This window comes from Pyrgilauda ruficollis, unplaced genomic scaffold (genome assembly GCF_017590135.1).
Source record: "Pyrgilauda ruficollis isolate IOZ18807 unplaced genomic scaffold, ASM1759013v1 scaffold14, whole genome shotgun sequence".
Classification (NCBI taxonomy): Eukaryota; Metazoa; Chordata; class Aves; order Passeriformes; family Passeridae; genus Pyrgilauda; species Pyrgilauda ruficollis.
The window spans coordinates 7,670,370-7,691,272 of NW_024512543.1; the positions used below are offsets into that span (position 1 = coordinate 7,670,370).

At 40.7% G+C, this 20,903-nt stretch overlaps 1 protein-coding gene across 9 annotated transcripts in view; it reads right to left on the reverse strand.

The window, feature by feature from the left end:
* The window catches only part of MGA (MAX dimerization protein MGA), a 59,927-nt gene that overhangs the window by 7,534 nt on the left and 31,490 nt on the right, over positions 1–20,903 (reverse strand). For 5 of the 9 annotated variants that reach the window (XM_041459734.1, XM_041459728.1, XM_041459729.1 and 2 more), the window contains 9 exons: positions 20,327–20,847; positions 18,557–18,854; positions 16,278–16,901; positions 15,373–15,669; positions 12,279–13,951; positions 5,325–5,449; positions 3,924–3,975; positions 2,077–2,259; positions 1,289–1,400 (listed from right to left, as the gene is read on the reverse strand). In XM_041459734.1, the coding sequence (XP_041315668.1) occupies positions 1,289–1,400; positions 2,077–2,259; positions 3,924–3,975; positions 5,325–5,449; positions 12,279–13,951; positions 15,373–15,669; positions 16,278–16,901; positions 18,557–18,854; positions 20,327–20,847 (3,885 nt within the window). The remainder of the gene's footprint in view (positions 1–1,288; positions 1,401–2,076; positions 2,260–3,923; positions 3,976–5,324; positions 5,450–12,278; positions 13,952–15,372; positions 15,670–16,277; positions 16,902–18,556; positions 18,855–20,326; positions 20,848–20,903) is intronic. The other 4 variants (XM_041459737.1, XM_041459736.1, XM_041459733.1 and 1 more) reach the window with 3 other exon arrangements.

Genomic DNA, 20,903 nt, shown 5'->3' on the forward strand with positions numbered 1-20,903 from the left:
GAAATTAGCCTGGACAAGCACAAGCTCTTGCTGAACAAAGACTAGTAGAAAACACCCACAGCTATAAAAAAAATCCTGCCACATCTCCTAATGATAAACATGCGACTTACTGGATAAAATGTTACCTTTACCTGGAATGAAATTTCTTGGACTAATGGACCCTGTTACTCAAGTGACATTTGAATGTAAACTCACATACAGTTTACCATTGCCATGAAAATTCTAGCCTTGGATAAACACACAGACTTCATAAATAATTTGTTTTCTGCATATACACACAACTTTATATGATCCAAGTTCAAGTGACTGTACTAGCTTGTTTTCTGCTTAGTGTTTACAGTCTAACATCATGGTATATCTTTAACTAATTGTCCTGAGACAGGACTATTTCCTCACAAAATTTGAGGTCTCACTAGGAATGCAAAAGATCAGATAACTACTTTGTGAAGTTATTTGCTTTCATTCTCTGCTCAAAAGGCCTGTCATACATTTCTAGATTACTAGACTTCACTACAACACCTTTTACTTTTTATAAATCAACTACCTTATATATGCATGAATGGATTAATGTAAATACAAAAGATTTAAGCATCTTTCATTTCTACTTTACAAGTATTTCACTGTTTATAGTCCCAGACTGCAAGATTAGAATAATATTTTGTTTGATCACACATTTTGACACTGGTTGAAAATGTGTCACAGCTTTCCTACCCTTCCAAATGGCACAGAAAGACATAGTAAGTACAAGATGTAATGTCTGGATGAGCAGCAGCTTATGATCTACTTCAGTTTTTTGTTCTGTGTACAGAGCTGACATGTTCTAGCCCATAGGAGCACTGGTTCTTGAGAAAGCAGGACAAAGAGTCATTTGCAAAGCTCTGCAAGGAGTTGGAGGTTTCAGTACTGACCAGTACTGACCAGAGAGCTGTGTGTGACTGTGAAGGGCTGAGCAGAAAAGGCATTTCAGGAAGTGACCAGTGACAGAATGAAGTAACACCATCACCATCACCCAGCCTCTCCAAAGGAACCCAAGCCCATGGCTCCCAGCACAGAGAGTGTTCCACACTTCCTTTAGGCATGAAGGAGAACAAAAGCCATTTCTACCAGCATGATGAGCCTATCACTGAGTCACAGCTTAGCACAACTTTGTTTAGTATCACAAGTCTGAATTTTATGCGAAGCAATGACACACCTGGATCCACCGATTAGTCCACACATTCTCACTCCTAAAAGCCTTTTCCTTCATCTTTCATTATTACAGCTAGTTTGCATCCAAAACCAGTCTCACCTGAAAGCGTGGATACTTTTCGGATCAGACCATCTCGTTTGCGTGTCAGTAACGTCTTCTGTCCAATAAACTTATCTGCCTGATCTGTCAGTCCTTGGATTTCCTCAAAGGCCTAAAATAGTATCAGGGAACTGATTTATAAACCAGTGATACACAAATAATTTTCTTTCCCAGAAACCTTTACAAAATTTATTTTCAAATTTCTGTAATCTTGAGAAAATAGGATTGAGAGACAGCATGTGAAGTACCATGAATGCCAGCTTTCCCTAAACGCTGGTTGAAGAGTGATAAACATCTTGTTTGCCCTTCTTCCAAAGGTCAGCCATTTTTAGGAAAAACCCCAAACTTTTATCTTCCAGTTTCTAGGTACAGTAGATAAGCATAATTACATATCTACCACTCATGTTTAGTTTCCTGTCATTTACATCTTTATAATTAAGCTTTTAATGTCTGTATAAATGCCATCTTCTCAAGCATTAAAAAAGTAATTGATTTAATGGATTAAAAAATTTCCTTATGTGCACAGTAAACCACTAAATAATTAAGACATAACATTCCACGATTCAGGAAGAATATGAGGGGAGGCCCAATCCAAAAACATATGTTCATGTCATCAAGATTATGCTTTTTGGAATACAGATTCTTTCAGGTATTGTTTTGTTCTAGAGAGTCCAGCAGAGATGACAGAAGTCCCCTCTACACTGGGACTCACCTGAAGAGTTCATACTAGCATAATTACTGTCCAGATTAAATGATTCTCCTCCTCACTTAAGCTCCAAAATACCTACCTGCTTGAGAATGTAGCATTTGGAGACCTTGGGAAGGTTCAGTAGCCCCAAAACTTTCTTCAGCTTGTCAAAGAGACCTCTCATTTCATTACGTCGCCGACGCTCGTTTGCCGTGTGTGTCTGGCGGTAATGAGCAAAGGCTTCAGCCTGGGACTTCAGCTTTCTTTTCCAGGTCTGATGCTTCTGCAGGAGGAGCAACCAGATTGACCAGTTTAAGTAAAGAAGGCAATGGAATGGCAGACAATGTTCAAATGCACATGAGATTTACAGCCTTTCTACAGACACCTGAAGATTCCATGTCATGCTATCCGGCTACTAAATCTTCCTGAAAGTTCAGAATCAGAAGGACACACAGTAAGAAATGAAATGCTGACCAAAGAAGAGACCAACATAATCACATCAACCCTACCGCAAAAGAGCATGAGTCCCTCCAGTTCATAAGCTTGTATTTTTTACAACACAAGGCTACTTAGATAAAATCACAACATTACAACAAAATCACGTATGTTTGAGCCAAGTACTTTTTGTTTGCTTGTCAAGAAAGTCTACTAATGAATGAAATAATTACATCAAATACAGGGGACTTGAATCTTTCCCTGGAGTTAAACTAGTTTGATTTCCATTTTCTTTCATAGCTTCATTATGGGTTGGTGCCAAAGAGATACTGTAAGTCAGAATGTGAAAGATGGTATTGACGTTTATCACCCCAGACATCCACCAACAAACAGAATGCAGCCAAGAGCCTCTGGTTTTGAATTTAAGTTTCTAAAACAACTGCCAGACAATAAGAAAAACTACTGATCTCCACAGATTCAAAAGTTTTTTGTCTCATCATTACTCTTCCAGGTTTTGTACAGCTATGCTATTTATTTAATAGGGAAGTAATTAACACAGTTTTTTGTATAATTTTAGGTCTGCTTCAAACCCCAGAGCATGAGCGGAAAGACTCCTCAGATTTAGTGATACTATTTCTGAGCCTGCTGGACTAGGAGGAATCCAAAGATTTGTCTCCCAAAATCTGGCTCTTGAGAGCCATTTTGCTCTCACATGCAGACTTGAGCACAGTACAGCTGCAACTGCTCCCATGTTGGCCATGGGTTCCTGTCAAGCGAGGGCCTTACAACCTAAATTCAAGGGCAGAGAGGAGGACACATGGAAAAGGTGAGGCACACAGAGCATCCTGGACCCCATCCAGGGGTCTCAGGCAAAGGCATACATCCCATCCTGCTGTAGCTAAGAAATACACCAGTTTCCAACTGCACTCAAGGCCCCATCCCACCACAGGAGGAAGCCCTAGAGCTGACGTCAAGTGTATCACAGAAAGTTATGGACAGAGAAACTGGCTTCAGAGCCACCCAAAAATACAGCACAAGATTCTGAAGGACTGCAGTGAGTTTTGGTTTGAAAGGATTCTGTGATATCTTTAACTTGCCTAAACATATATTCAAACTTCTGTTTTTAGAAATCCTTCATCCAGTGCTGTGCCTCTATAATTCTACAGTCTTCTCCAACACATGAACATTTTACCCGTTTATTATTTTAAGCGTACTGTAAAAATTATTCATGCCAAGAATACAAAACCTAAGCAAACGCAGCCATAAATAAAAGGCAGATCTTCCTCCCATAGCTAAAGCTGAATCTGAAACCCACTGATGCCAGCACCAGCCCTTTTGCCTTAAGGAAATTTGGACTGAGCAATTCCCCCCCCCCAGCACATTCGGTTTCTTGCATTTAATCACAAGTATCTGCAAGGCAGATGAATCATATTAAGAGCTGCATGTGAGATGAAAGTTTATCTTTAAAATGGAGGTGTGATACTAAAAGGAAAGAGGAGAGCAAACATATACCTTTGAATGTTTTTCTGATAATGTTTCATCCGAAGAATTAGGAGGATGGTATCTGGAAGAAAGGCAAAAAGTTTTTCCCAATGCTACTCGTCTCATACACTCTATCCTCATTAACTACATTCCAACAGTCTAGAATTGCTCATTTTTATGCCTTGAAATTAACTTTTCTTGTGTAACTGCCTAAAAGCAGGATACTCTTGAGTTTTCTCAAGAAAGTGAACTCTTATCTCTAATGCCATCATCCTGGAAATAACTGAACTGTTCTGAAAGCTGTGAAATTATCTCAGAGTGGAAAAGACAAACTATTTCACTATATGACAAAAAGAATAAATTCAACTTGTGACTGTTAGCTGCACAAAGTATCTTTTTAAATTATGTTTTGGTTCTCTTTTTAATAAACACAGATTTAATATAGATGGCAGAGCAATCCCTCCCCCACCAAGAAACACCAACCAAAATCCTCACATTTATTACTATCCTAATAAATAATAACCGCAGCTTCCTCATATCTCAGGAGCTGCAACAAAACAAAGAAAACATACATTTGAAAATTATTTTTTACAAAACATAACATCTGTTTTTCTCTCTCACTGAAAAACTTTCAAAATTTAAAGCGAAGTCATCACCTTAGGATAAAAGTTGAGCTGTTATCCTTAAAGGGGAGGAAAAAAGAGGTAACCATCTGGTAGACATATAATAGCACCAGACAGTTTTTTCAAAGTTTCTAAAAATAAAATCTTCAAGCAAAAATAATGATAGATGCAATGTTCCCCATTTTTTTGTTTGATGCAACTGAGAAACAGCCACAACTATCATTACATTCCTCCAGTAAGCCATATTTTTATTTTGCCTTTGTCATTAAAATGCAAAGGCAGCAACAGTAACAAAAACAAACCAAGCAAAAAAATTAAGCCAAGCTATCCAACCATGGCAGACTATATGTCAATAAGAAAATACTTTCTTTGCTGGGGCAATGGTCCCAAAGACAAATCTTTCATTTACAGTGTCAGGGACTAACCTAATGACTGTTCCTGCCCAGAAGTCCACCAGGATGAATAAACAAAGCTTACAAAACCACATGTAAAACAAAGACAACCCTGCTAATTTTCACTTTGCAGGAAGGGAGGCTATTCACTCAATAATTTTACATTACAAGATACATCCCCATAAATGAATTAATCAGAGGGGAAAAACAAAAAGGCTAAGCCACCTTGATACTACTCTTAGTGCTGCCAGCACCATCCTCACAGACACTGGGAAGCACCAGTGCTGAGGAAGGCATGGCAGAAGCCTTGCTTTATCTTGCCATCACATGACACCTGTTGTTTAATGGGATCACTCCACGCCAGCCCAGCAGCAGGATACACAGGGAATACACAGGTGCTCTCCAGGGGTGCTTACTTCGGGTCGGAGGGTTCGATATGAGCAGCTGTGGCCTTCAGACGGGCAATGTTAATCTTCTCTGAAAGCTCCTCCACGGTCTCAATGTCCACCTGCTCGTCATCCTCTCTGTATTCACACGCATCCTGGAACAGGTTTTGTTTTGGTTTTTTAAAACGAGTATCTACTCAGCAACAGCGCTCAGGCCAAAACAGTTTCACCTCAGTCTCAAATGAGATTACATTACAACATTTAGAACCATCAAGGAATCCACATCTCCAGCTACACTGGCCAGTAAACAGTGCTACGCAGGGGGTTACTTTAACTGCCACCTCCAGGAATTCCTCACACTAGCAACTCTGTAAAATGCATTTTGATAAGGGCAGAACCAATCTCTGTCCTTAATGCTCTTATTATGGCTGAGACAAAAGCTTTCACAAGGCAGAATTTTCCTGCCTCCATTTTCAAGTAAGATTAAACTGCCTTTACAACCTAATACCATAGACTCTTGCTAATTGACTTCTTTTACAGAATTTGAAATAGATATCACCTTAGTAATGGTCTCTCATACCTAAGACAGCAAAAGTCATGATGTCATACAGTCAGGCTTCTTTGGATCACATAGTAAACTGCTTACATGATGAAGAGTAAGACTGGCTCTTTCCAAAATGCTGCCCAATCATTTTATGTATTTATTATATTCTGAAGAGTATGTTTTCTCCATGCTCGCCTGACCAAGAAAACTTGCTATTTTGTGAAGAGAGAGACAAGGAACAACTGCAGTTCTGCAGCAACAAAAAGAGTAAAATATCAATCTTGTGGCCATCTGTAAGTCCAGGTGATACCCGTCTCTCAAGAAAACATACCTATTCAACCTATTGTTTTGTATTACAGTTTTTAGTGAAGTTTTTTACATTATAATCTTTGGTCTGATTACAACAAAGAACAAAGAACTCTTTCTCCTTAAGCAAGAAAATGTAATTACACTTCCATTTTCTACTCTATTTCACCCAGTTCCCTGAACTACCCTGACTAAACAAAAACTATTCAAAGAAAGATACTATTTAAATAACAGAACTACTGAGCAGCTATTATGTTGAAAATACTGCATGTACAATGTTGCCACTAGGGGCAACATTGATCTATTTCTTTATACAAAGAGCACTTCACTCTTGCCTGCTCTTCTGGGTCATTCATAAATCCATCTTGATGCTGAAGAAAGTCTCCTGATACTTTCTCTAAGCTTTTCCACTTTATACAGTACTGGTCCTGTGACTCTTACATGCAAGAGATGGATACTGGTCAGGCATGGTAGTTCAAAAAAGATGTTACAATGCAGAGATAAAGAGGAAAAGGACCCCAGGAAATTGCTAGAGCTGCTCTAGAATTGCAACAGTCTGTACACTATCATATTAGAAAAATGGTATTCAAAACCCAGTATGTGGTATCTTTTTCATGAAACACGGGCAAAAAAAAAAAACAACAAAAAAAAAAAAAAAAAAAACAAAAAACAAAAAAACCCCACAGAAGTAGAAAACTCCATTGTCCACCAAGAACTTAACATCTTTAAGTTTACACATTCGGAATGTGGGCATATGAAAAACAGAAGTAATTAATTTTTTGATTCTTGAATTCCTAGCAACAGGAAAATGTCACAATCAAAGATCATCAGAAGTAAGCAGTTCTGACGTTAAGAACAGCTGTTCCTATAGAAGTACTGTCCACCTGCCATAGGCTGAACCTTATCCATAGCCCAGCATGATTCTTGAAGATGCTTGTGGAAGCCCTGCCTTTCTAGCATCACTCAATCCATACTACTTTCAGTCTTTCCAAACGACTTCCTGTAGTTACATAAATTCTAAATGCCTTTGAGTAAGGGTGAAATACCTCATGGAATTAAGACCATGAGGAGCAATACCACTCTACAACAGAGCTCTGAAGTTGTTATGGAAATTGCAGCATTTTTCCCTCTCTTCATTTCGATGCCTGCTTCTAAGCCCTCTCCTCTGATTTTTGTCTGTTCCAGGCAGCCTAAACCTCTACTGCTGATACTAAAGTGCAAATTGCCTGATGGTAGAGGATCCTCAGCAACAGTGCTGAGGGAGAAGGTTACATGACAGCAGATGTCATTACACACTACCCAAGTAAATGTGTAGTATCTAGAGCTGCCTTCTATGCTACGTCTGCACGTTTCACACATGCTCTGAACTATCTAGAGCTGCCTTCTATGCTACAATGTCTGCAGGTTTCACACATGCTCTGAACTAAAAGCCGACAACATGCAAGAGATTATTAAAATTTTTATTGCCCACAAAATCTATCACTTGCACTTTGTATTAAGCTCACAGTTTTATAATAATTGATAACAGTCCTTATAATTTCAATGTCTGGCTCAGAAAAAGAATTACTGACAAACCCTTTTAAACAGCACTTACAATGCAGTATCTTGCCAGACACAGAAGCTGTTTTTAGACTAGCAAGCTGAACCATGGGACTCTTATCTGTAGCATTACAATCCCAGAACAACCCCCGGCATGGTCTTGGCGTATGCCAACAAGGACTTGTGAACAATTAGGAGCCACAGCCTGTGACATAGCCCAGGCCAAGCAGTCCTTCGCAGGAGGAACTCTGTGTGCAGTCATCACGCCTTGGAGATAGAGAGTTTAACATCACCTCCCAAACCATCCCACTTGAATTTGTTCAGACAGCAGGTCCCGATACTCATTAGTCTGCTTCTACAGATATTCCCAGAAAGTTTTATTCGTATCACCAAACCCACAATGATTAGTCATCCTAAGCTTGTCTTGATGCAACTCAGGGTAGGAAATTCAAAAGGGCAAAGATACCACCTCAACAACCTTCTTTCTGTTTTCCAGAGACTAGAATAGTCTCTACATCAGGGACACAGAGTCAGCACAAGGTAAGAAGGTAATCTGAAGGGCATTGATATGCAAAACTAAGAACAATTAACCAGTGTGGGAAAAAGTGCTAAAAAATAAACACTACTACAGGTAGGCAGCAATCTTCCTGACTCTCACTGGAGTTCTCTAAGGTTTAAATGGCCATTTGCTGAGCAACCAAAACCACATTCCGAACTAACAGAAGAGTTTTCTTAACTATTTCCACTAAACAAAACTGTTAGTGGACATGCATACACTCTTTGCTTCTGCTTCCACTAGTTTAATGAAGCAGATAAACATCCTCTACTAGTCTGTTTACGTGATCTGACTTTGTCCAGTCTGACAAACAATACCAGTGCAGCCTGTCTTGTAAGCACTATGATGAGAGAAGAGTACCTCCCAGTGAAAAATAACAAGTTGAAATCCAAAACTGATTTCTCCATTAGGCACTGATGTGCTCACTCAACTTGCCAGCAACAGCAATTAACAAATCTAAATTCCAGACAGGTTTTTACAGTCCCATGAGATGTCATTCCTCAGCTTTACTGCTCTAGAACCAAGCTAGCTTATTGTATTCAGGTGAGCTTGCAGTGAAGACATACCCTTAGATGGCTTTCCAAACCATATCAGTCAAAACCTGTGCAATATGTTTCTTCCAAAACAAACATTTCTTATAATCTCCAATATTACTCACTTGCTTCATCGTCCTTTTGCAGGATGAAAGAAAACAGTTTTCAAACATCAACCTTGATAAAAGACTACTCTGTGACCTAGACACTATTGTTGGTTTACCAACAAATTCCTAAGACTACCATGTCAGGGAAGTTTATCTGGCATCAGGAATGAATTAAGTGGTTCTCAAAACTTGATGATAACTCTGCTCAAGTTATTAAAGGATATAGGACGTATGAAACTGCCACCACCCAACTGAAGACAAGGCAGCAACAATTCAGATTTCCACTTAAAAGAACTTCCAAAAATAACATCTGTATTCAGTTTTTTCACCTTCATGCAGCTGAGATGCTATCATCTTGTTTGAGAAAAGCGAGCTGGAATATGAACTGATTAGTCAATTTTTCTGCAAGTTGAAGAGATTCTCTGAAAGCCAGAGCTGTTCACTTGGCTATCATGGAATAATAGAGTATCCTGAGTTAGAAGACACCCAAAAGGATCACTGAAGTCCATCTCTTGGCCCTGCACAGCAATCTCACCATGTGCCTGAGAACATTGTCCAAACTTTTCTTGAACTCTGTCAGGCTGGTGCTGTGACCCCTCCCCTGGGGAGCCTGTTCCAGTGCCCAACCACCCTCTGGCTGAAGAACCCTTTCCTAATATGCAACCTAAACCTCCCCCAACCCAACTTCATTCCATTCCCGTGGGTTCTGTCACTGGTTACCACAGGAGAGATCAGTGCCTGCCACTCCTTTTCCCCTCACGAGGACATTGCAGACTGTGATGAGGTCTCCCCTCAGTCTGCTCCAGGCTGAACAGACCAAATGATCTCATACACTCATAGAGCTCCTCCTCCCTCCTGTGAGGCCCTTTGCCACCCTCACAGCCCTCCTTTGGATGCTTTCCAACAGCTTAATGTCCTTTATATATTGTGGCACTCTAAGACCCACACACGGCTCAAGGTGAGGCCACCCCAGTGCCAAGCAGAGCAGGACAATCCCCTCCCATGCCCGCTGGCCATGCTGTCCCTGACGCCCCCCAGGACACACTTGGCCTCCCTGGCTGCCAGGGCACTGCTGGCTCACATCCAACTTGCCACAGACCAGGATGCCCATGTACCTTTCCTGTGGCACTGCTTTCCAGCATCTTGTTCCCCAGGGTGTATTAGTACCTTGCTCTCACCAGCTGGTACAGATAGAAAGATTAGATAAATTTTTGGGCACATTAAAACCTGTTTCTGTTCTAAAACAGAACCAGTAAGTGGAAAGCTAAATATCAATTTGAGCAAGTATTGAGAGAAATAGTATCTGTACATAAATTGGTTTTAAAATGAAAGATGGTATACATGAAAGAGGAGATAGTATGTGAGAGAGAGTAAGAAGTTAAGCAGGTATCTCAAAGGTGAAATGGAGAAAGGGTTAATTTATAACCTGATGAATATGAAGATTTATTGGTATGAGCCATGAAGGTTAGGAGTTATTATAGACTTAATATCTCTAAGCTCAAGGTTTCTGATATCTAGTGGGGTTGTGAGTTAATTCCCAAGATCAGCTCTGGGATGAGCAGGACAATCCCCTCCCATGCCCGCTGGCCATGCTGTCCCTGACGCCCCCCAGGACACACTTGGCCTCCCTGGCTGCCAGGGCACTGCTGGCTCACATCCAACTTGCCACACGCCAGGACCCCTGGGTCCTTTTCCACGCCACTGCTCTCCAGCCTTTCACTCCCCAGGCTGTTTATACACCCAGGGTTGCCCCATCTCAGGTGCAGAATCTGGCACCTGCCCTTGTTAAACTTCACATTGTTGGCCTCTCTGCAGGGCCTCTCCACCTTTGAGAGTCAACAGCTCCTTCCGTTTTGCATCTCTGGCAAACTTACATAGCATCCCTTCCAGTCCTGCCTCCAAGTGATTTATGAAGATGCTGAAGAGCACAGACCTGAGGATGGACCCCTGCAGAACCCCACTAGCGACCAGTCACCAGTCTGATGCCGCCCCATTCACTATCACCCTTCATGCCTGACCCATGATCCAGCTGCTCACTCGTCACTTGATGTGTTTATCCTGATGAGTGCTGGACATTTTGTCCAGAAGGATCTTGTGGGATAAAGTATCAAAAGCTTTACTGAAATCCAAAAAGATTGAATCAACTGTCACCAGTCAGCTAGATGGGAAACCTCAGGGACCTTCCTAACTCATTTCTCAAGCAGCCCAATGTCTGCTCTCCTCATATCCAGGGCTGAAGTCTTGCTGGCACTTTTTCTCCTGTCACCAGAGATTTGAACTCGATTGTTTCATGGCTGCTGTGGTCAAGACAGCAGCCAACTGCCGTTTCATTCACAAGCCTCTCTGTTACCAAGCAGCAGTTCAAGGAGGGCACCTTTCCTCGCTGGCTCCTGTAGTACCTGTACCAAGAAGTTATTGCCCAGGTGTTCTAGGAATCCTCTAGACCTGTTTGTACCAAAATACTCTAGTCTGATTTTCAACTGCAAGAGGATTACATTAACACAAAAGGACTAGAAGAATTCTATCCTGAAGATACAACCATTATCTCTCCTATTTTTTATTTGTCTGTTTTTCAACTCTTCTCCAGTTTAACCTCTCTTCACTTGTATCTCATTCCAAGAAAAGGCTATCTTAATTCATATGTCCATTAAACTGACTCATAAAACAACACCTTCATAATTTTAAGTAACAATGCACTGTTTCTTAAGTCATGTAGTGATATGTAAGAAGTAAAGGAATTACACACTGGATTATTTTATTTCAATTTTTGGGTTATATTTGATGGGAATTTTATGAGCATTAAAATCTAAATGTATCTTAACTACACTAACCACAATGTTTTACCCTTTTCTGTGACTTTTGGAGCAATTTGTTTTCTATCAAATAAGGAATTACAGCTCTCACATACTATTTAAATGTATTATTAACTTAAAAAAGGAATTCAAGAATGGATTCAAATACTCCTTCCAGAAATAAATGTTAACTAAGGCTACAAAAACTAAATAGAAGAAAACATCTTAAAATAACAGAAATACTAGACTGGCCACTACATTTTTGGATCAAGAAGCCCCATTACAAGTAAGCAAATTATTTGAGTAAATACTGGAGGAAGACAACCTGCAACAGTTCTATTACAAATTGTTCAATATAACTCCTGTTACCTGAAAAACAGGCAATTTCTACAAGGCCATTACACTGCTACCTAAAAAAAAGCATGCAACTAAGAAACAGAAGATATTTCCACTTGGAAGCCCATTTACACTTCCTAAAGAAAGTGAAGTCCAAAACACAAACATCACACTCTGTCTTTCAAATCCATGGGTTATGACATGTTAGTTGGTCAATTAAAGAAAAAAATAAAAAGAAAAAATATCCTTTCATAAATAGTTAAATGCTTACCACTTTTTCAACATCTATTTCCTCTTCACTTGGGAAGTCAGAACCACCATCCAGCATCTCATCAGCAGAATCATCAGTTTTTTCATCCTCTTCTTCCTCCTCCTCATCTTCCTCTTCATCCTCTTCCATATCATCAGCAGTTATATCAATAGTGGGCATGTAATCCTTTTTGTGTGCCCTCTGTTCTGGTGCTGTCAGGAAGTCACTTTTCTCTGATGTATCAGCTTTGTTATCTACTTCACTCCTATTTTCTAAAGGGGGTACAATGCTAGATATTTTGCTCCAAGAACTGTTAACATGTGTTAGAATATCATGGCCTGTTTTCATTTCTTCTAGAGAATCACAAGCACCTTGTTGTTTGCTGCCTTCCTGCCTAGCTATGTTTCCTTTGCTTTCCTCCAGATCAACTCCATGCTCTTCTCCTGAAGCATTATCCTGTTCTTTTGCAGAACCAATTTCAGACCTACTTCTTGTTTTCTCTCCTATGTTTTCCACTTCTATAGAGCCCTTGTACTCCCCGCTTTCCATATCTGGCTGTGCAGCATCACCCTGGAATTCTTGTTTGTTCTCAAACAGTTCAGTCTCACTTTCTTCCTCCTTGATCTTCACCTCTATATCTTGCTCTTGTTGACTGTGTAACTGCCCAGAACTTGTTCTGTTGTCCTTGTCCATCTCTATCCGTGCATCTTCTTCTTCCTCTTTTACTGCTTTCTCCTCCCATTCAGCATGTGTTTGTTCCTTCCCATGGTTCTGTGCAGCCTCCTGATTCTCAAGGCTCTGTGAATGTCCACCATCCAGAGGAGCAACTGAAGACTCATCTGATGACCCACAAACAGAGCTAGCTGAAACTGCCTCCACAACAGTTTCAGAACTGACAGAATCCTCTTTCTCTTCAGAAGCTCCTTTTTCTTCCTCATCATTTGGCTTCTCACTGATGTACGAATGGTCAGACGATATGACATCTGCAGAAACATCATGCTGAGAAGAAAAGCTGTCATCACAAGAACTCTCTAGCACCTTTGAGTTCTTCTCCGCTATCTCTAATGTAGTGGAATTCCTATCACGGCTAGGTGTGACCGTGCCAGATGCTGACCCTTCAACAGCATTTGACTGGTTAATTGACAACTCATTTTCTTCTTGTTTCCCATGTGGCACTGTGACATCAGACTCTGTAACTTCCGTGTCACCTGCCTTCCCATTCTCCTTCTGCTGAGCAGCACCTGAGTCCTCTTTCTTGCATATTTTCCTGTAATCCTTCTTCATCTGAAGAGACGCAAAATGGTGAAGAATAGAGTTTGGCACAGTCTTTTGTCCTGGGAGCTGAAGTAAAGCAAAACTTCCAGACTGTAAAGGTATGAGATTAGCAGTGGTGGCTGACAGACCACCCGAGCTGCAGGTTATTTTAGACTCCGAGGTTGTTTGGTTTGTGACATTGCTGACAGCAGAGGAAGAGATCCTCAGAGTCAGAGTCCCTGCCTGTGATACAAAACTTGTTACTGAAGGAAGAAGAGAAGATGCTTGAGTGGCTGGGTTGGATGGGGGGGATAACTTGGGTACTGCAGTTTGTACAGCTGAATTTGCAGCAGGAGAAGTGGAAGACACAGAGGAAGTGGGAGAAACAGGTGATTCAGGAGGCTTGGAAGGTGCAGGCAACCGAATTCCTACAATAGAACCTGTGAGGAAAACAAAACATCAACTGAGACTTTCTCAAAGCAGCTTTCCAGTTTTAGTATTTGATGCTGTACTAGAAGCAGACTCCACTCTCAAGGACCATAATGGAATCAGGTGTTTGACCACAAGTTCTCAGTGGAAAAATGGGTCCTGCATAAAGACATATAAACTTGATTTTTTTTAAGTAACACCACAATAAAACACATGAATTGGCCACTCTAAAACTAAAAGACTTAATGTTAAGTTCTAGCATCAAGCTTTTTGATCAAAAAATACATAGCATTGAAAGTCTTGCATTTTTCTTTCCCATTTTACATTTATTAGAAAATGAGGACATTGGGGTTTTTCAAAGAAAAAAGGAAAGTAAAAAATAGTATTTAATTTTAAAATATTTTTGTTTTTCTCTCGGAAAAAGACTTCCAAGGAGAAAAAAAAATACGTCAAAATTACACAGTTATACCACCATCTTTTTTTACCTTTATGAACTCTTCTGCAGCATTTGAACACTCCATAAACAAGGAGGAAAAATATTACCAACTGGTAACTAGTTTCTCTTGTTCAGCAAGAGCCTCAAAACAGAAAGAAATTAAATAAACTTGTTGACTGATTCTTTACTACCCCTCATGCTCAAACCTCAACTAAAGCTCAGCATTGTTTGCTCTTCTCCTCACAGTTTTATCTACTATGCTTGCTTCTGCTCTCCCTTCCACCCCACTCTGTCTCCCTCTCTTTGAGGTGTGTTTTGAAACATGGAGAACAGAAGAAAAGGTCCTACTACAGAGCAAACCTGCATTTAAAGTACATTTGGGTTAGAATTTACAAATACGTACAACAGCATACCCAACCTGCAATTTCTAACTCTTCCAATCCTGTCTTCAACTGTGTATTAGAGAAATAGCTGAAAATCGCACTTATTTTTCTTCTCACACTCTTAAGGAGGAAAAAAACTGGCAATTTCATACTGTAGCATAACATTTCATCTGAATACCTTCTGTAAACACACGAACCAACCTGGAAACCTAGCAAAAACAGAGCAGCACATCCAATGAAACATGGTTAACAGATCACTCTCTTTAAGAGAATCTCCAGCAAGAAGTGTTTTTGAATCACCAGGTCAAGTCTTGCAAGTTGTGACAGTACAATGGACATGGCTCCACTGCCACACATACACATAGGCTCTTTTACTTGCTCCCATAATCTGTTGACTTAGCTATTAACTGCACTTTCTGAGTATTATACACATGGTATTTAAGTTGCATTGTACCTGAATAATTACACTATGTTCTTCAACTACTCACACAGAACCAAATTAGACCCTGCTCAATTACTTTCAGCAGGTGAGAGCATCACAGAGACCTTTATCTCATTGTTCATTTCTGTGTAACACACCGGTCGGTCACGAGAGAAGCACTGGACTTGGTACCTGGATTGCGGAGCATCACTGGCTGCACGCTGGGCTGAGCACCCGCAGTCCGAACCTGCTGCAGGGGAACAAGCTGAATGATCTGCCCATTGGGATGTCTGAACAGGTTCACAGCCCCAGGGCTCCTCAGGGGCTGAAGGACCATCTTCTGCCTCTGTGCCACCTGCGTGTTCAGCGGTCGCAGAGCAGAGGCTGTCTGGTGCACCGGAATCAGCAGCAATCGAGGTCCAACACGTTTGTCTGTTCCAGGAGCTATCTTTGGGGGAGTCTTACTTGCAGCTTGTGGAACAGCATCTTCTGAAATATTTGAACAAGGTAGAAAAAAAATCACTTTAAGAGACTGCCTACAAATCAGTCATTATTCTTAATAAATGCAAGTGCAAATATTTTGGAAACAACTCCATCTCTTTTAAATTTATTTCAAAGCAAGTTTTCCTCTTTTTATCCACAGAATGCATGGAACCAACCAGGTCAGAATGGAACAGTTTTGGGTTTTTTCTGTGTAGCTCCACTGACATTTTTCAACCATGACACAGGACAGTAATTCCCTATCTAATTCCTGAACTCTGTGCCAACCATAAAATTCTAGCAGTCATATCTGTGCTATATATTTCTATAGGTCAAGGGATGATGTGAGGCTTCCAGCTCACTTCACAGCAGTAACTGACCAGATAGTTACCTTTTTTCCTATCTCTACCAGTTCAGGCTGGAATACAAAAAGCAACTTAAGAGATGACATTAGGGTGATGAATAGGATTTTTTATCCTGTTTTGGAAAGTGGGGCAAGGCAAGAGAATCCATATTTAAACTGAAACCAGATGAAGAGTGTATTAGAGCTGTGAAAAGAAGCAGAATTAAAAAAAAACAAGTGTTTTCAGTAATAACCCAAAACACCTAAGCATTACCTCTTTTTTGAGGACTTGAATTAACTCCTGATAGTATCACTGGAACAGAGACAGCAGAGGAAGTCAGTGTGGTCACCACAGGCGTAGCTGCTGCAGCTGTTGTCAGTACAACTGTGGAAGTGCATGTTGTGACAACAGCACAAGTAACAGCTGGTGGTGTTACTACAGGTTTTGGGAATGGCGTAGCTGCTACTGCTGCGACAATCCCTGTTGCTTTTGCTGTGTTCACAGTAGCAGGAGGAGTGGTGGATGGAGCAGTACAGGTGCTGATTCCAGGTGTAGCAGGAGCAGCTGTAACTGCAATCGCAGGAGGAGAGCAGGGAGGTTCACTGGCTTTTGTCTGGCAAGAAGTGGTCACAGTAGATGCTGCTACACTGGTACTTTCCACAGTAACTGGAGAAGTGGTGGTGGCTGCAGTGACTGCAGAAGTGACTGTGCACGGAGCTGGAGATGGCACTGAAGGAACCACGGGAGCAATAACCGTGATTGGTGTAGGCTTGATACTGAGAAACTGTCGCCCTGAGGCAGCCTGGCGTGTGCTCGCTCCGGGAATCTTCTGCTGTAGAGCTCCTGCTTTGTTTATCACAAACTGGGCAAACACACCACCAGGTGAGGGTCGGGCAGCTGCAAATAAAAACTTGCAGGTCAAAATTTCAGTAGAGTTCCTCTTTGCCTTTCATGAGGTGCTACAACTGTAATTTCAGTGTGACTTTGAGCCTCCTTTTTCAATGTACCTCGTAATTAAATCAAAACCTTTATGGCAGTCCTGGATATGCCTTATTCCACTACTGTAGCTTTTTACTGCATTTCTTCCCAGACACACAAAAGAATCAGCTTTTGAAGGGTTGTTCTTCACGGTGAAACTATGGACAATCCTAACTAACAGTGCAGGAAAACAAACATCTAAGTAAAAAAATGGGCTCCAACTATTTTCTAAACATCAAATTCTTTGTGTAACAGCTTGTGCCATCTTACGGTTTTTACTGGTTCTTGAATTTCATCCCCCTTCTACTGTATTCATTTTACACAGGCACAGGGGAAAGGGATGGGAAAGATACAGAGTTTCCGCACTGACATTCATACACCTGCAGACTAGATGGAACAAATTTAACCAACGGAAATCAGTCACTGTTAGGAAGATCCTTTACCTCATCCCTTACTCTCCAAGGGACCAGAATACTGCATTTACATCACCCCAGATGCCTACAGCACACAGATCGTGGACCAAGACCAACTTAAACACTGCAGTTATTTATGCATACAGCATTCTTAACCCAGACTATGCCAGAACTGGTACTTTTTACTTAAATCACAAATGTTGCAATGACTTCACCCATCAATGAAACACAGCCAGCTCTTCCACACTACATAAACACACAAAACAACAAGTTTTATTACAGGACAAGAAAAATAACACACCCATTTACACAGCAAAGAAAATTTAGGCAGAAAGAATAATAGATAATCAATCAGAAATTAAAGTTTTTCCAGGACACAGGTAACATCCTTTTCCCTTGCAAAGCTTCAGATCTTTAAATAATGTGTGGGATTATGTGGATGGGTACTAGACTTCTCTTTTTAAACTATGCAAAATGTAATATTTAAGGGCAACTTCCTCTCTTGCCACACTGGGGTAACCATTCCAGTACCAACTCAGATACACAAGTGACTCATGAATCTTCCAGTTTTGTTGGGTTTTTCTTTAAACTCAAAGTGCTGTCTAAATCCAACCCTGTTTAGCTTGTGAAATCCAATGAGATTAGAGACTGGCGTGGTTATTGGCTGCACACCTGTTGTTCCACTAATCCAGATTTGGACCATCTTGTCTTTCACTGCTGTTTCACACATCTTTGGCGGTCACAAGAATTATGAGGGCATCATCACCAGAAAATCTAATCAGTGAAGAACCACGTTATTAGTGGTACTTCACTCATTTGAAGTTAATCTGTGTTTGATGAAAAGCAATTAAAAATTACAGTAACGAAACGCCAAACAAAAATTCCAGTTTATATCTGGAGAGTCTCCATCCACTCTTGTCTCCTGAAAATATGTTCTAGTAGCATTAATAAAACAACTAATAGTCAACATCTGTAATCTCACTCTGAAGTCAAAATAAAACTTTCTGCTTTGAGGAGGTTATTTATTGCAGAGGCATCTTAGGTAGGCAATGCAGCCAAAGGCAGCATGCACTGTTGCACAGAAATCAACATTAATGCTGTACACTCACTCTGTACTTCAGCTTCACGCAATTTAAAACACAGTAATAAGTTCCAACCTACCTATCTGTCTCTGTGCTGGGACATGGGTTTTCAGAGTCGTCACAGTGGGGGTTGAAGTACTGCTGGTGGAAGATGTAGTTTTAGGAGCTGATGTTGTGGGCCCCTGGACTGATGGTGTCCCAGAAGCAGGAGTTTTAGCACTGGGTGCTACCTTGGAGATCACATTACTGAGGGCTGCGATATCAAGTACTGTGGGCTGCAGCCTGCCTGTGATATAAGCTGCTAGCCGATTGGCAGGATGTAATGCCCCCATCTGTCCCAAAAGCAGTTTGGCCTGAGGATACCTTTTATCATTAACCTGAAAAAAGGGGAAAAGGGAAACTTTGTGAAAAGAACGCTAATTCACCACTTCTGGAGAAGTGTTTCATTCTGTGGGACTTCTAAATGTCCTTTTCAAAAAACCATTGCAGTTCTGAATGGGAATTCCTAATTTCCTCATTGCTCAGGAGAACTTCAAACATCTCCTGTTTTATCTTTGTAATACAGCTTCTAAATGCTGCTCAGACTCTCGCATAAAACAGAGAGTCCAAGGAAATCGCTGAAATTAGGTAAGAGTGAAGCTAGCACCTGTTTTTTTCTTCTCCCATGCTTAAGCTGTAGTCCTGAATAAAAAAAGGTTCCCTAATTGAAGGACAATTTTGGATAAAATTCTCAAACCTAATTAAGACCTTGTATCACAAAAGGAAGAATACTGATCACATATACATTGAGACAAAACTTTAAAGAGCTTGTAAAAGCCGCATCAACTTTTTCCTTATCCACACTGCTGTCTGATACTGTAATTAAGGTATGATGAGTTCCCCAACTTCAAATTCCAAGCTGTAGTCGTAATGGACTGCACAGGAAAAAAGCAGAACATCTTGCTGAATGTCAGGCTTTATGCCTAGTGGACAATGTGAACTTTTGTAGTGCTGCATTTTGCTTTTATATTGTTTGATAATACCTTCTAAAAGCCAAATGTATTTAAGACACTACTAAATAGTAGTTTTTATTGATCAACTTTTATTGAAGGTAAGAAATCTCCTCATCTTTCTCTCCCCACTAGCTTCTCTTTCTGAGGGTGTCATATCTGCAAAGTGTCATGAAAACACATTTCACTCTCATTTCTAATTCACATGATTTTCCTCAAAGTGGTTTTACTATAACTACAAATAGCTATGATGGCAGAAAAAGATCTTCATCCTAATCCTGCAGTTCCTACCACTAATTCTTAACATTATGTCAGCAACATAAAACTGCAGGGAAAAGACCCTGTGAATTTAGGATTATGAAGTCTCTTTATGAAAAATATATATTCTACAAAGAGGATTCAGTCTGTTAGTGAAGATTAACAGTAAGCTGCAGCAAAAAGCAATTTAATGTTTACATTTTCATTTTAAAGTTTTGTCCCAGTGTATACTTCCCCAGAAAATAGTCTTTCTGTGGACTCACAATCATTCATTTAGAAGCATTATGTGTCAAATGCACCTTCAGGGGGTTTCACAAAGAATTAAAAAGATCTTGGAAGAGATTCTGCACTTGGGTCAACAAGACCCAAACTGCCAAAAAAGACAAGTTAAATTGTCAGATTTCAGGATTCCAATCAGATTTCCTGTTATTGAGTAAATCTTGAAAGGGATAAGCTTATGAAGAGGAATGCCACCAGATACCAAGAACTCTTGTCTGGACAGGCAAAAGACATATTAAAGAGTGTTCTCCCCTTCAAGGAGTTCTGGGACAGTACTGGATGAAACTGTGTCTAATCTCCCCAGTAAAGGCAGAGAGACCCACCTGAATCAAGCCCGAGGGGCTCGTATTAGCATTGCATTTGTAGACAACCAGCTTTCCTGCAGGAGAAACCCCTGCATAGAAAGGCAAGCCTTTGCCCCCATGCAGCTTCTCCCGCGCTTTCTCCACTGGGTCTGCTCGCATGACCTTTACATTTTCTGAGTTATTGCATGATGCCACTGTGCTATCAGGAGTCTCCAAGACAGGGATCTTGGGCTTCTCGTCCTTGTCCTGGTAGGACGGCACTGAAATTTTCACTCTGGAGGAGCAGACAGAAGGATGGTTCTCATCCTGGGCCTTGTATTCCGATGCCAATTCAATAATGAAGCTACCCACTTTGAGGCACTGTGGCGCGTTACTGCTGATATGCTGTGATAAGATGGTCAAGATCTTATTGTGATCTTCCTCCAAGTTGCAGTCAGAGATAATCTCGATAAGTTTGGTTGGTTCACCTTGAGTGGTGTGATGAACATAGGAGGTGGAGAAAGAGTCCCCCTCACTACGGGAAGAACACCAGCTTTTCTCTGAGAAAGAATTGAAATAGGTTTCTGCAATACTATGGCATTTTAAGCACCTGGAA